This window comes from Sceloporus undulatus, chromosome 6, assembly GCF_019175285.1.
Source record: "Sceloporus undulatus isolate JIND9_A2432 ecotype Alabama chromosome 6, SceUnd_v1.1, whole genome shotgun sequence".
Classification (NCBI taxonomy): Eukaryota; Metazoa; Chordata; class Lepidosauria; order Squamata; family Phrynosomatidae; genus Sceloporus; species Sceloporus undulatus.
This window is the reverse complement of record NC_056527.1, coordinates 30,729,997-30,744,948: the sequence shown is the minus strand read 5'-3', so window position 1 is coordinate 30,744,948 and position 14,952 is coordinate 30,729,997. Positions and strand designations below refer to the sequence as shown.

The window sequence follows — 14,952 nt, the reverse complement described above, 5'->3', positions numbered from 1 at the left end:
CAGGGGAAGGCAATGGCAAACCTCTCTGACACATCTTACCAAGAAAACCATTGGTACCAAGTTGAAATGACGTTGAAGGCAAAAAAAACACAGTAGAAAGGAAAGGTTGGCTCAAATAATAGTTCGGCATTAGACCCACCTGGACAAGTCACAAGGCCAATGGCAAAACTCTCTGATGAAACTGGCAAGAAACCCCATGATAGGGTCGTCTCAGGGTTGCCATAAGTTGGAAATGAGTCACAAAAAGCCCCAAAAATGGGGAAAACACCAGGCTGTTAAGCTTTTTGCATACACAATAAGTCTCAATTCCCAATCCACCATCCATCTGAGCTTCTAATACAGCTGCATCTTCCCTCACATAGAAAAGGCCCAGGGAAGCGGGGACCACCGATGCAAGACAGAACGGAAGGCGGCGGAAGAGGCTCATCAAGGAAGAGCGACGTAGGAAGAAGACGATGAGGCGGCGGAAGCGAAGACTCTGGCGGCGGACAGTGCGGGCACGGGTGCCAGGCGGAAGGTCTGCGGAGGTAGACGGAAGGCGCGACGCCAGAGGGGAGAGGAGTCGGGATGCCTCGCACTAGAAGAGTACAATACTGCACAGACGGCTTAGGCTACGACGCCAAGGAGGCCGGAGGGATCCGAAGCGCCATGGAGAGAGTAGGAAGAGAATCGACTCGAGCATGGAACCTAAGGCGATGGGCGCGCGGCGGCGGCTCCAAACTCTCTGCTCGCCGTCTCCCGCTTCTCCTCTGATCTTCTCTTCCTACTTCACTCTACTTTCCCCTTCTCCTCCCTCCCTCTTTTTCGCTTCCCTCTTCTCTTCCTTCTCTCACATTTTTTCTTCCGCCTTTCTTCATCTCTGTCCTCTTCTCCTCCTCTCTCCCTGAGTGCCTGGGGTGCCCCCTTTCCCCTTCCCCGAGGCAGAGGCAGAGCGGCGGCGTCTTCCTCTCTGCTGGGACCCCGGCGGCGAGAGAGCGGCCGAGGGAGCGCCCGGAGGAAGGCGTCCTTGTTCTCCATGGAGCGCGAAGACAGAGCGCGGAGACAGAAAGCAGAGAAGAGAGGCGGCCGCTGCCTTTGTAGTCGGGGAGGAATGCGAAATGTTGGAAGCACTTGTCAAACTTTTTTGAACGGGGTCAAGTCACATTCCGCCAGCGTGGGAACCCGAAGGGGGGAAAGGGAGAAGAGAAAGGAAGAAGAGGAGGGAGAGAGAAGAAGGAGGAGAGAGAGAGAGAGAGAGAGGGAAGCCCTCTCCTCTGCTGCTGCTGCTGCTGCTGCTGCAGAAGCCCAGTCAAAGCAGGAGAAAGAGAAAGGGAAGGGGAAAAGAAAAGAAGGGAAGAAGAAAAACTTGAGAAGGGGGGGAAAAGAAGGGCAAGGGCTTTGATCAGAGCCAGAATAGTGCTGCAACTCCCCCAAACTTTTCTCTTCTTCTTCTCTCTCTCTCTTTTCTTCTTTTCTCCAAGGGGGGTGTGGTTGTTTGTGTGTGTGTGTGTGTATGAAGGTGCAGCCCCCCTCAGCTCGCAGGACTGAAATGCAAGGCCGGCCAGCCGAGCCCCAGAGGAGCAGCTCCTTCTTTTCTTCTTCTTCTTCTTCTGCCCGGGCTGCCTCTACCTGTGTGGCCCCAGTAGCTCCCTCTTCCTCCGGGCTCCTCAGCCCCTTTCCTGGGGCCACCACCATGTGAGCCCTCCCCCCCCAGCCTCAAGCCCAGGGCCACAGGGTTCATCATTGCTTTCATATATCTATAATAATATATATATATAAGCAAGCACCCCTGTCTCCCCTCTTCCTTTGCTTCCACACCCCCTCTTCTAGCCTTCCTCCTCCCCCCCCCTGGTTTTTAAAGAAGGGGCTTGCTTTATTATATGATCTTTTCTCACCACCCTCTCTCCTCCTCCATTTTCTCTCCCATAATAATAAATATAATATATATATATATATATATAGCAGCAGCTACTATTATAAGCCGCAGCAACAACCTCTCTCTCTCCTCTCTCTCTCTCTCTCTCTCTCTCTCTCTCTCTGTGCGGAGATCCCTGGCTTTCCTCTGAAGACCGAGGAGGAGGGGAGGGGCACCTCGAGAGCCGCAAAAGCGACCAGGTACTTTTGGGAGAGAAAGTGCTGCCCATGTGCTCCTCCTCTAGGCTTTCTTCTGGGGCTTTTAAGGGATCCAAATGGGGGTGGGATAGGGGGTATTTAGGGGGTTGGGGTTGGGGTAGGAGAACATGTATGACCCCCACTTTGGTATTTTTATTTAGTTATTTACCCCCCTTTTTACATCAACCCCCCTTTGAGCATTTATTTCTATTAAGCTTCCAGTATTTACCCCCTTTTACATCAACCCCCAGTCTCTAGTATTTACCTCCTTTTATGTCAACCACCTTTTGAGGCATTTATTTCTATTATTTCCAGTATTTAACCCCTTTTACAGCAACCCCCCCTCCTTTGAGGCATTTATTTTGTTTATATTTCCAGTATTTACCCCCTTTTTATTACCCCCCCCTTATGAGGCATTTAATTCTATTAAGTTTCCAGTATTTATTCCCCTTTTACATCAATCCTCTTTTTGGGGGCATTTATTTTTATTCAGTTTCCATATTTACCCCTCTAACCCTCCCTCCTCCACCTTCCAGACATTCCTCGTGTTCTCCTGAGCAGGGGATGATGGGGGATGTAGTGGTGGTGGTGGGGGGGTGAAGGCATTGTTACTGTGCCTGCCCCCTTCCACCCCAATTGCATGCATGCCCTATAGGGGAGTTGCATTGGGGTGGTCCTGGCTATGCTTCCTGGGGAATACCACAGTGTCTGAGTATGTGTTTGTGAGTGTGAGTGGGGTTATATCTATATCATCATCATCAATTATCTTTGTTGCTATGATTGAGTATGTCCTTTCTGGAGAGATTCCCTCCGCTTCGTTGTCTTTGTGGGAAATGCTTGTCGTGTTGGGTTTATATTATTATTTTATTTTATATTATTATTACGTTATTTTGCCTGTTGGATTTAGAAAGAGAAAAATGTGGGGCATATATATTATTATTATTTATTATTATTATTATTATTATTATTATTCTGGAGAGATTTATCCTGATCTGTGTTCTTGTGGAAAATGCTTCCCATGTGCCTGCTGGGAAGATGTGGGGGTATTATTATATTATTATTATTTATTTTATTATTATTATTATTATTATTATTATTATTTCTGGAGAGATTCTCTCCTTCTGTTCTTGTGGAAATGCTTCCCGCCGCTTGGACTTTAGGAAGGGAAGAATGTGGGGTTGGGGGGATAGAAGGGGAGAGAAAGGGGGGTGCGCCCACCCTAGTCGTGCCCATTGCCTTCAGCCCAGTGCATGCGTTATTCTTGTGACTTGGTGTGTGGGGGGGGGGGGGACCTTGAATGTAAAGTCCTTCGAATTGGGGGGTGGGGAAAAAGAAGGGGGGCTGAAGGAACTTCCTTCTCCAAAAGACACCTTCTCTTCCCTGCCCCCACAATGTGCCCTTTATTGACTGGTTATTTTCCACCCTCAGCTCCACGTGCGACTCTGAAGCCCCCGTGGGTTGTCTCTGTGTGTGTGTGTGTGTCTTTTTTTAAGGAGGGGGGCTCTGTTTGCTGTTTGCACTGGGGTTCCCTGGTTGCCTTCTGGGGACCCCCCACACTCAGCCCCATCCCTCCTCCTCTCCTCCTGCCTTGGACCCCCACAAGTCGAGGCCGCCTGGACGGTGGGGGGCGACCTCCACAGGCCCAGCAAGTCCCCCCCCAAACCCATCCTGGCGTTCCCATTGGCTGGGCGTCCTTCCCTCAGATCCAGGCTTCCTTCGACCAGTCTCTCTGGGGCACCCGCAGTGGCCTCTTCTCCCATCACCCCCCCCTCACCTCACATTCACCACTTGCCCATGTGCCTATGGGGTGCCTTTGCCCGGAGAGTCCATCTTTCTTCCACACACACCTTCACCCACTTGACACATTTGGGTTTTCTGGGGGGTATGAGGTGCCTTTACCTGAAGATTCGCTTTTCACCCCCCTCACATTCCTACTTGCCACACTTGAGTTTTCAGGTGCCTTTGCATGTGGCGCTCTTTTCTACCCCCCCTCACACTTCACCTACTTGCCACATGTGGGCTTTTTGCTGGATATGGGTTCCTTTGCCCATGGAGTCCCTTCTTCCCCCCCCCCCTCACTTTTCATACGTTTGCCACATGTGGGTTTTCTGGTGGGTATGAGGTATCTTTGCACATGGAGCCCCCCCCTCACTTTTCATATACTTGTCACAATGTGGGTTTTCTTGTGGATATGGGGTCCTTTGCCTTTTCTTCCCCCCACACATTTCACCCATTTGCCACATGGGGGTTTCTGGGGGATATGAGGTGCCTTTGTTGTTGTTGTTGCTGATGATGCTGTTATGTTTATTTATATCCCACTTCCTTTCAGCACAGGGACTCAAGGCAGCTTACAAATCTAAAACAGTCTCAGTTAAAACCCTATAAAACACGCAAATTAAGTTAAAAAAAACAACAATTAAAACATTACATTATTAAAAATTAAAGTTTAAAACTCTTTAAAACAAAAACAAACCAGTTCCATTTCTCCCTCCTCAACTTTCACCCACTTGCCATATGTGGGTTTTCTTGTGGTATATGGGGTACCTTGCACATGAGTTGCCTATCCTCCCCCCCCCCCACATACCACAGTCCACCTATTTGCCCATGTGGTTTCTGGTGGGTATGGGGTGCCTTTGCATGGAGAGTCCCCTTTTCTCTCCCACTTCACATTTCACCCACTTAGCCATTTGGATTTTCTAGTGAATATGGACTACCTTTGCCTCTTCTCCCCACACCTTCACATTTGACCCAGCTGTCAGATTTGGGTTTTCTGGTGGATATGGGGTGCTTTGCACATGGAATCCCCTCCCCCCCCCACATTTCACCTGTTGCAACATTTGGGTTTTCAGGCTCTTATGGGCACTTTGCTTCACACTGAGGGCTTTCATTTGGACCTGAGGAGCTTCATGCCAATCTATATGACTAGCCTTGACTGAAAGGGTGGATTTTTAAAAAGGTTGGATATAAATAAAAGCATAAATATTAATCCCATTAAGGTCTCCTTAGGGTCACCATAAGTTGGAAACAACTTGAAGGCATACAACCACAACAACACTAATATAAAAATAACTTAGTGGAATGGCACTCTCTCTGAAGAAACATGCCAAGAAACACCATGATAGGCTCACTTTAGGATTGCCATAGGTCAGAAATGACTTCAAGGCACCCAAACACACATTCACACATCATTTAAAAGGACAGATTAGATGTACAGTCAGCCCTCCCTATCCATGTTTTTTTTATCACCCAATTCAAACATCCACGGCTTTAAAATATTTTTTAAAACTATGTAACCAAAAAGCCAGCCTTGATCTTGCCATTTTTATATAAGGGATACCATTTTACTACCCCATTGTGTTTATGGGACTTGAGCATCCATGGATTTTGGTATCCAGGGGGAGTCCTCAAACAAACCCCAGCAGATGCCAAGACCCAGTGTACACATATTTAAACAATTCACATTTAAAAATTCATCCTTTAAATTCACAATTAAAAAATCTCTGGAATAAACTGCCTGGTCTTTAATGCTGTTTAAATCAGATAGTTTGTATAGCTGTTGAATCTCTTCCACAGGTCCTTCCACAGTTTAGGGGCCAGCTGAAGAAAAAGTAATTCTGATGACTGTTGCCAACCTAGTGTTGGTGGACTGCAGTAAATATCTGCCAAGGACCTTGAGTGTATTGGCTGATTATTGGGAGGAGGCAATTCATTAGGTAACCTGGACCCAAACCATGTTGGGTTTTAAAGGTTATAGCCATCACTTTGTTACCTTGCCTGGGAAACTAATTGGCAGCCAGAGAAATTATTTTTATATTGGTGTGATATGATCACTCCAGTAACCAATCTAGTTGCAATGTTTTGAATAATTGAAGTTTCAAACTTGGTACAGAGGTAGCCCCAACATACAACACATTGCAAATATCTAGTCTTTGGGTTACCACCGCACATGCACTACCATCTTTAGATCATCCAACTCTAGGAAGGATGCAGCATTTTTATTTATAGCAGTACTAAGAATAGGAAGTGAAGCTGCTGCTCAGTGTGAAGATAATATATCTTACATACACTGGAGATTTAGAAGAGTGCTTCTATGTGTTATAGCCATTGCTGATGTTAATTATAGTTTTTGGGTCCATATTTTACAAATTAACTTATCTTGTGCTGTGGCAGTGGTGGGAAAGTTACTTTTTTGATAAACCTCCCTGAATACCCAAGCGAGCATTCACAATGGTAGTAAGCTGGTGCAATTCTGTATCTTTTCTAAGTTCTGACAGTTGTGTGAATGAGACTCAGGATAGTGGCTGCCAGATCAATGGGATTGGTTTAGACTATTATGGCTGGTATAAAGCAAAAAAGGGATTGTTTACATTAGCAGAGGATATCAAAATAAGAACTATTTCCCAGGTTACAGAAGTTTTAATGAATTTGAGTTCTAAGAAGCGGCTATTTTAATGGCATATAAACCATATGTTGTATGTGTGGTTTTTTAAAATTAAAAGGTCTGAGGAAGAGGTTTACCCTTTTCTCCTGAATCATACTCCTAGTGAAAATTAACACACATGCCTTTTTGCAGGAATAAGCTATGAAAGATCGAAATGTTTTTCTAAACTGCATCCACACTGCAGAAATAATCCAGTTTGACAGCACTTTAACTGCCAAGCTCAATGGTAAGAATTCTGGGGACTGTAGCTTGTTTTGGCACCAGAGCTTTCTGACAGGGAAGGCTAAAGTCTCACAAAATACAGTTCCCAGAATTCCATAGCATGTGCCATGACAGTAAAAGTGATAGCAAACTGGATTATTTCTGATGAAAGTAAGTAAAAGTCTGCTTCACCTGATGCTACAGTAAAAAGAAAAAGAAAAAAGGATACAATTGCTAACTATGCACTAAAAATGGCTGGTTGAGTTCTGAGGCCAGAAATACAGAAACTGCTGTTCATGTACAATATTAAACCATATTTAGTAATATGTGCCACAGCTAAAAGAGCACATATAAAGTGCTGGATTCAAGCATTCCTCCCTAACCTCTTCTTTTTTTTTTTGAATGGCTTTAGGAGGAATATGCCAGCATTCAATTTCACTTTGCCTGATGTATGGTTTTTCATTGATATGCTGCCTACGATTCATGGTTTAAAAGGGATGTTTAGGTATGCAAGCCAGGTTTGTGTCTTGTGTGGGAGCTATTAGGAAGGATCTAGACTGGCTTGATGAAAGGGTGTTATTATGGTATATTGGGAAATAGTACTTAGAATAAGGGAGAACAAACATAGGCACTGCCTTCTTGTTCTGCAGATGGGGCACTGATACTAGGAATGTAGCAGGATGTATAGGACCAAGAACACATAATAAACCATCCTTCAAATGAGAGAATGATTTGGAGTCAGTCATTAACATCTGGACATTATGTTGAGGAGAGATATAATGAAAATGACCAATAAACACCTCCTAAACAACTTGTAGGTATTTTCTTGTTGCTGTTGTTTGGCTTCTTGCTTAATTTTTTTACTACCAACTCTTTCTGTCTTTGAGTAGACAGCACACTGGCAATTGCATCCTGTCTGTGGTGTTTCATTTTCCCAAAGTCAATGTCTTCTTTGCCATTGAGCTGTTGCAACACTAGGTATAAGACTATTGGAGGTTATACCACTAACGTTATCACAAACATTCATAAGCATAAAAAATGTTAACCTTACAGAGATGCAGTGTGGTTTTCTGAAGATGTAGTTATCCCTACCACAAACGGATATGTGAAAAGGAGGTGAATATGGTCACTGATAAGGAGTAATGCCATACTGGTAGCCAGATGGGATATTTACCCAATATTCTCCTCAATCATTCTGTAGCGTACACTCTGTATTAAGGCAGCCTTCACCTAATGTGGCTCCATCCATACGTATGTGGATGGGCGATAGCTCTCAGTACTGGCCATTTTGGTTGGCCATAGAATTACTCAAAGATAAGTGATGGCAGTGATTGTTGATTATACTGTTTACATGTAGGAAGTGATAGCTGGATTGGAAGGAAGGAAGATCCTCCTTGCAACTTGGAAATCATGGGTGCTTGCTTTCTAGTGAAGAAAGTAGAATGGGGAAGATAAGATAAGTGGAATGAGGGTCCAGGAGGTAGGAAATACATTATTATTATTGTTTGTTATTATTTTATTCTTACCTGCCTCTCCCTATGGCTTGAGTTAGGAAACAACAGACCGAAAATACACATTAGTTAAAGCACATCAGTTAAAAGAACAAACAAGACACAGAGAGCGAGAAGCTGCGCCAAAGCCACGCTCCCGTCCTTAGGACTGGAGCGTGGCTTTAGCACGGCTTACGCCCTCTTGATGCCTGTGTCATTTAAACAGCATACCTCCAAACATGACCTGCAGCTTTATTTTGACCTGTCTGTTTGTGCCCTATCTTCCTCATATTTAATTTGTCAGTAAAATACTGTCTGTTGTCATTTCTTGTCAGTTTTCTTTTACGTTATTTGTTACATTAGAAGCAAATATAAATATTCTGTCAAAATTGCTTCTGGCGGGTAGTCATGATACATGTAAGAGTACCAGTTTATGATTAAGAGTTGGTTCTACTCTGGTTGATCATTAGTGAGTGTGCAGGAAAGTTTATGATCAGTGATCTTGATGTAAACAACCTTTGTGATACTTGTCACTATTTGTTACTTTAAGGATGAATTTGCTACTCACTGTTCTTGGATGGCAGGTCTGCATATTTTTTCAATCATGCAGTTGATCTTTTATTGTTGATATGATCCTCACCCTGTTTTCTGAACTATTCATATATTGGATCCTTTTCAACTCTGCTAATAAAGGCTAAGGATTTTATTTACTATTATAGTATTTTAATTATCTACCATGGTTGAATTTAGATTGTTTGTACAAACCATCTTTAAAAGTAACAACAAATTGTCCTTGATTAGACACTTTGACAATCATTTCTTTGCAGATGTACAGAAAGATAATTGAGGAAGGGCAACTACACAAACCTGAAGCTTGCTGGGTATGTAGTATCAATTTTTGGTATAGCATTACTTTAAAATATAGCCTTTAAAACAAACCAGGTTTAGCTAAATAAGACAGTTATATTACATTTCATTCCAACCTCTATTTCTAAACAATGTTATTTATTGATGTTAGTTTATTTTGTAAAGCACTTCAATTTTTTAAAATTTAAAAGAGTTACATGGAGGAGCAGAGGAGCAGCTTGGAGTGGCCTCTGGTCACTGCAGCCACAGGCGCACGCTGAGAAGCACAGGACTGTGATGACCAGATGCTGTAGTCCCAAGGCTGCCCACCACCATGCTCTGCAACTGACCACCAGCAAGGAACAGTTTTTTGGCCCTCCTTTTTAGGCTGAGTTTGGACCAACTTAGGCAGCCTCAGCGGAGCTTCAACCTGATCTGGGAGCATGTGTCATCTGAATACCATGCCCTTGGATCGGCCTGTAGCTGGCACTTTTGGCCCGTCTGTTTTGGGCCAAAGTAAATATGTCTGTATCGTGTTAAAGCAGACCCTTAGTGTTTCCAGTATCTTCATGGAGAGCAATCAATACATGTTTGATCACGTGTAACATCTCCTGATCCAGTGGGATTAATTCTCCAAGGGTCCTTAGAAGTGCAGGTTTATTGCATAAATCCAAAATTAGCATTTGATCCCTTTTTCTGACCATTCAGAAATGAGGAATATTTTTTGGTTGGTTGGTTGGTTTTTTGCTGTTCAGGTAATGCTGTACTCATTTCACACACCCATTGGTTTAAGGCAAGTGCAGAAACCTGTCCTTAGCTTGAACATTTACAATCTTAATATTACCTTTTGTATAAACTATCCCCCCAGTACATCCCAAAGAACAATTTGTAAAAAAAGAAAAGAAAAGGTGGTATTATGTGAAAAACAGAAACAAGACAAGAGTGGTCAGTGCTGTCTGTCATCAGGGAAAGACACTCCTTTGCCTGTCTACCACATGTACAGCGCTGTGTAAATTTACAGCGCTTCATAAATAAAGGTTAATAATAATAATAATAATAATAATCACCGCTCCCATCCTTGTAAATAAAGTCCCAATACTTGCTTGACATTAGAATGGCAGGTACCCTTTCAGTGGCTTCTCCAGGTTCGGGAACTTCTATTCTAGAGAGATTAGATTGGTGCCCTCCTTGCATTCCTTCTCTATGCTGGTGAAGACATTTTTGTTTCAGCAGGCCTTTCAGGGCTGACTGTGCAGGTAGAAAGTGCCGTATTGTTTTCCTAATGTTCCGTATTGCTTACATTTGTTGTTTTTCTTCTTAACTGTCATGCTTATAACTATTTTTAATTATATTGATAAATTTAGTTATATTTTTAACTTTTGAATGATGTGATTTTTTTTACTGTAACTGTTTTAACTTTCAGGGGTAGCTGTGTTGGCCATTTAGCAAATACAAACAAAAATCCAACAGTGATACCTTAGTTTGGAGATGTTAGTCAGATACCTGCATGTTGTTTCAGTCCTTAGTAAAGATGTTATGATGGGGAGGATATCTTTTGCAGACAGACTCCTCCTCCTTCTGGCCATGAGGCAATAGGGATAAGCCACCTTGAGTCCCAGATGGGGGGAAAGAGGGGTTGTAAATAAATATAGTAGTAATAGTAATAATACCATGTGAGACAGGAACTTTTCAGTGATGGCACTGTTGCTGTGGAAATAAGCATCTTGTGTAGAAGAAGAAATGTTTATTGATTAGCCCTTAGGCCATTTCAAAATAACACAAAATAATGCTTGTAGAGATCCATCATTTTAGTTTTTAGTTTAGGCTTTTTTTTTTTTTTTTTAGAAACAAACAAGTCTATTGAAGACTTGTTTGTTTCAGCATGTCTTTGATATACTGCATTTGGTTTTCAGTCTGTTTTGTTTTAAATTTTAATCTGGTACTATTTTAATTGTCATGTCATTATGGTAATTGTTAATTTTTGTGTTCAATTGCTCTTTTAAGGCTATGACGTTTCTTTCTGTGACAGTAAAATGAGGTACTGTATACAGTATACTCATGCATAAGTCTAGAAATTTTAGTCAAAAAACTGACCCCAAAAACCTAGGTCGACTTATCCACTGGTCAAATGTAAATATTATACTTTGACTCTTATTAAAAAGGGAACCATCCCTTGGTGAAAGGCATGAGTGCAATCTGTCTTAGAAGCACTGACCTCCCTCTACTCTCCTTTCCATCCAATGTTTAGTGTGAGCTAAAACAGTTATGCCTGCCATAATTTTGTAGGTTCTTTGGCATTGTTTTCCTTTGCTTCATCATTTACATCCTTTGTTACATGCCCTTAAGTTTTACCCTGAACTTATACAAGGGTCATATCAAAATCCACAATTTTGCCCCCAAAACCTGCCCTTGACTTATACATGAGGTTGACTTATAGTCGAGTATATATAGTAAACACAAAGTATAGAGACTAATTTTCTTTTCCTGCAATCAAGATAAATTATTATAAATACGTTAACAGAATGCACATTGGGTGCTTTATTTTCATGATAAAGTTCAACCACAAACATTCAGAATTTGCATCAGAGGACACAGAGCATCAATATCCTGCTCTATATAGACCCGTGATCCGTATTATTTCACTGATTTCCAGTGGAGGCTTTTACATGTGTTCTTTGATCATCTCCTTTGCATTCATAGAGCTCCACACAACATCAATGAGGGTTTTTCCCCAAGTGAACTCAACCAGCGTGCTTCAGTGGTTAGAGTGTCAGACACAGATTCAAATTCCAGCTCATCCTTGAAATTTATTGGGGAACTTTGTGTCAATCACTGTTTTCCTGTTTAATTAGCTCAGAGTCATTGTGTGTATAAAATAGGAAGGGGGTGAAAAGTATATATGTTGATGTCTTTGGGAAAAGGTGGATATAATATAAGTAACAACAGCAACACTGGCATTGTAGCATGTAACATTCATTTCACTGAAAAGAGTGCAAGCCATTGCTACTGAAGGTGCTAACTAAATATATAAATTAAGGCCTTAATCCAGTTCAACCAGAGTTGATAAATTGAATTAAGTAATCTGACATCTGTACTGATTTACCAAGCTTATATTTATTTATTTATTTATTTACGGTATTTATATCCCGCCCTTCAGCCCTAAAGGCCGTTTAGTTCCCTTTGATTAGTGAGCCTACCCATTTATTTAATCATTTTGAATTCAGCAATTTGGATTTAGAATTGAGTGTTTAATGACAAAATATTCTATGATGGAAGCCAATGGAGTGATACATCTAATATGAATGATGCTCTGTTTTGTTTTTTCATTTTGGTCCCTTAGATTTAATCAGCTTTACAAAGACAATGATCCCAAAGACTATGAGATAACTGCCACTGGGTAAGCAAGAGGCTGGCTGGGGACATTATTCAAATTCCAGAAAGGTGGAAGAAAAAGCCCCGCTGGCAGGCCCATCTGTTCAAACCTCTGGACGCAGTGTTCAGGAGCAGTAAAGACGACAGCCATAGCACCTGTCACACTGCAGAAGGAATTGGGAAAGAAGGAAAGTAGTATCACCATGGATAAGGACAACATGGCCCTACCTGACCAACAATATGAATGTGTAGCTGAGATTGGCGAAGGAGCCTATGGAAAGGTGTTCAAGGCGCGGGACTTGAAGAACGGCGGACGCTTCGTAGCCTTGAAGAGGGTGCGGGTGCAGACAAGTGAGGAGGGAATGCCGCTTTCCACCATCCGTGAGGTGGCTGTCTTGAGGCATCTGGAGACATTTGAGCACCCCAACGTGGTCAGGTGAGGAAGGAGGGCAGGGCATATGTCAAATGGGTTCCATCTCGGTTATATTGACTGAGTTAAGAAACTTTGGATGTTCTGAACATCAAGCTTGTACTGTATATGTAGACTGACTGCACACTAGAATGGAATGAGCTTGAAGTGTGCTGAAGCAAATGCCTTGCCTGCCAGCCTAACCCATCTTTTCTTCAGCTCATCCTCCCACGCATTCAAACATCCATCTCCAGAGGCATAGGTGTGTGACTTAAGTATTTGGGTGGATGGGCATGAAGCCATCTGTATGCCCTGATTTTCTTCAATACAAAAAGGAAGAATGAAGTTCTTTTGTCCTGGGTACAAGCAGTGCCCAGTACAACTGAGGCTATTCTTTTAGCCCTGCTAGATGTTTATTAACATGGTTATAAGCACTCTATGCAACTTTGTAGACTTAGAATTTGGTTTGGAACAAACTTCCTCAACCTGGCAGCTCTCCTGGTGTATTGGACTACAACACCCATCATCATCACCAAGCACACAATACTAGGGTAAGGATGATGGAGTGTGGGATCCAACAGCTCTGAAAGGCACTAGTACTGTGGGGAGAGAATGATCCAAGGCATGTTGCTTTTTAAAACACCCCCTTCCACAAGATTCAAGGAAGTGAATGTTAATATCGCCACAATGCCTGAAATTTCTTTTAACTGTAATCTTAAATCCAGCAAACTGTGTTTGATACAAATGTTTACAGAAGGTGATTAGACTTGGATTTCATTGAGATCAGAAGGAACAGATGTGGATAAACAAAAATATTATTGAATAAGCCTAAACTATCAGAATGGTGGTACACATTATTATGAATTCAACAGTGTTTCAATCTGATTTTTAAGGCCATATTGGTGGTGTCCACTCAGGTATGTTGAATCACAATTGTGAAGTAAAACAGAAAAATATGCTGCCATTTGGTGTGAAATTTACAGGCCTGCTCAGGGAAAATAATGGGCTATTGAATATAATTGGACCCCTTCCCCCAGTAAGTGGAATTGTATAGGATTGTAGACTTAATTGTATTTTACCAGGCAGTGTAATAGTTGATAGCCCACAAAGGCAGACCCATTTTCTGTTCTGCATGATCCTGAAAGCTGGAACATCATGACTAAGGACAGAAGTCAAGAAACAGAAATGACTATTTTTCATTATTAATGTTTCCATATATGACAGTATACCAATGGTTTAAAACAGTTCATGGCTGTCAGCAACAGCATAATCTTGTGTGTTCAAATCTCCCCTTTTTTGCTTGTTGTATTCTTACTAATGGTGATAGTGAAGATTCATTGACCACTTTCATGGGTGTAGTCCCAGTAGTTTAATCATACATGTCTTTAGATGAGTAACACATTAGATATGTGATAATGTGAGGTTCCAGTTTGCATGGTGATTAATCATAAGAGATCTTGCCTGTACATAATACCAGGAATCATAGTAGAATTTGGAGTCAGGCTGGGAGTTTAACTGAAAACTTCCCAGCAATATCTGCAAGTATATAATTAATTAGTAGTAAATCTTGTCTATTTTGGAAACCACTCAGATAAACAAGACTACAATCTTACTTACCTGAGAGTAAGGTCCCATTGACTTTTTCAAGTGATTTTTATTTACTTAGGACAACAAGAAAAGCAGCCATTTGCTGAGAATCAGTAATATTCCCTTATCTGAATTCCTATGAGACTTTTGTTCACATTTGATAGGACAAACATTCATTCTTAAATGTGAGACTCTCCATAGAGAGTCAACACATTTCACATTTTTCAGATTGTTCGTTACAAAGCCTCAAATTGTTTTACTTGAGGTTTTTTTTTGGGGGGGGGGGACTGCTCCTTACCTTTTGGTAGTCCCTTAGAATTAGTGACTAGGTCAGAAAATTCAAACCATTTCAAATGCAAATTCCTGTAGGAAATCTTTGTTTATTTTTATTCATGCTTAAAGTAGATTAGATTAATCCTAACATTTGAAACCAACATGTAGGTAGGGGTTAGGGTAGTAAGACTAAAAACTGGAGAAGGCTCCTGTACCTTTAATAACTGCATGCAAGAGGAAAT

At 41.9% G+C, this 14,952-nt stretch overlaps 1 protein-coding gene and 1 long non-coding RNA gene across 3 annotated transcripts in view; both read left to right on the top strand.

The window, feature by feature from the left end:
- Positions 1 to 1,985: 1,985 nt before the first annotated feature.
- LOC121935473 lies at positions 1,986 to 12,575 on the top strand. The gene is made up of 3 exons (XR_006104798.1): positions 1,986 to 2,094; positions 9,051 to 9,104; positions 12,410 to 12,575. It is a non-coding gene; the product is annotated as an uncharacterized LOC121935473 (long non-coding RNA).
- Positions 12,576 to 14,952, top strand: part of CDK6 (cyclin dependent kinase 6) — a 102,947-nt gene continuing 100,570 nt past the window's right edge. For both annotated transcript variants that reach the window (XM_042477040.1, XM_042477041.1), the window contains exon 1: positions 12,576 to 12,877. In XM_042477040.1, the coding sequence (XP_042332974.1) occupies positions 12,645 to 12,877 (233 nt within the window). In that variant the 5' untranslated portion in view covers positions 12,576 to 12,644. The remainder of the gene's footprint in view (positions 12,878 to 14,952) is intronic.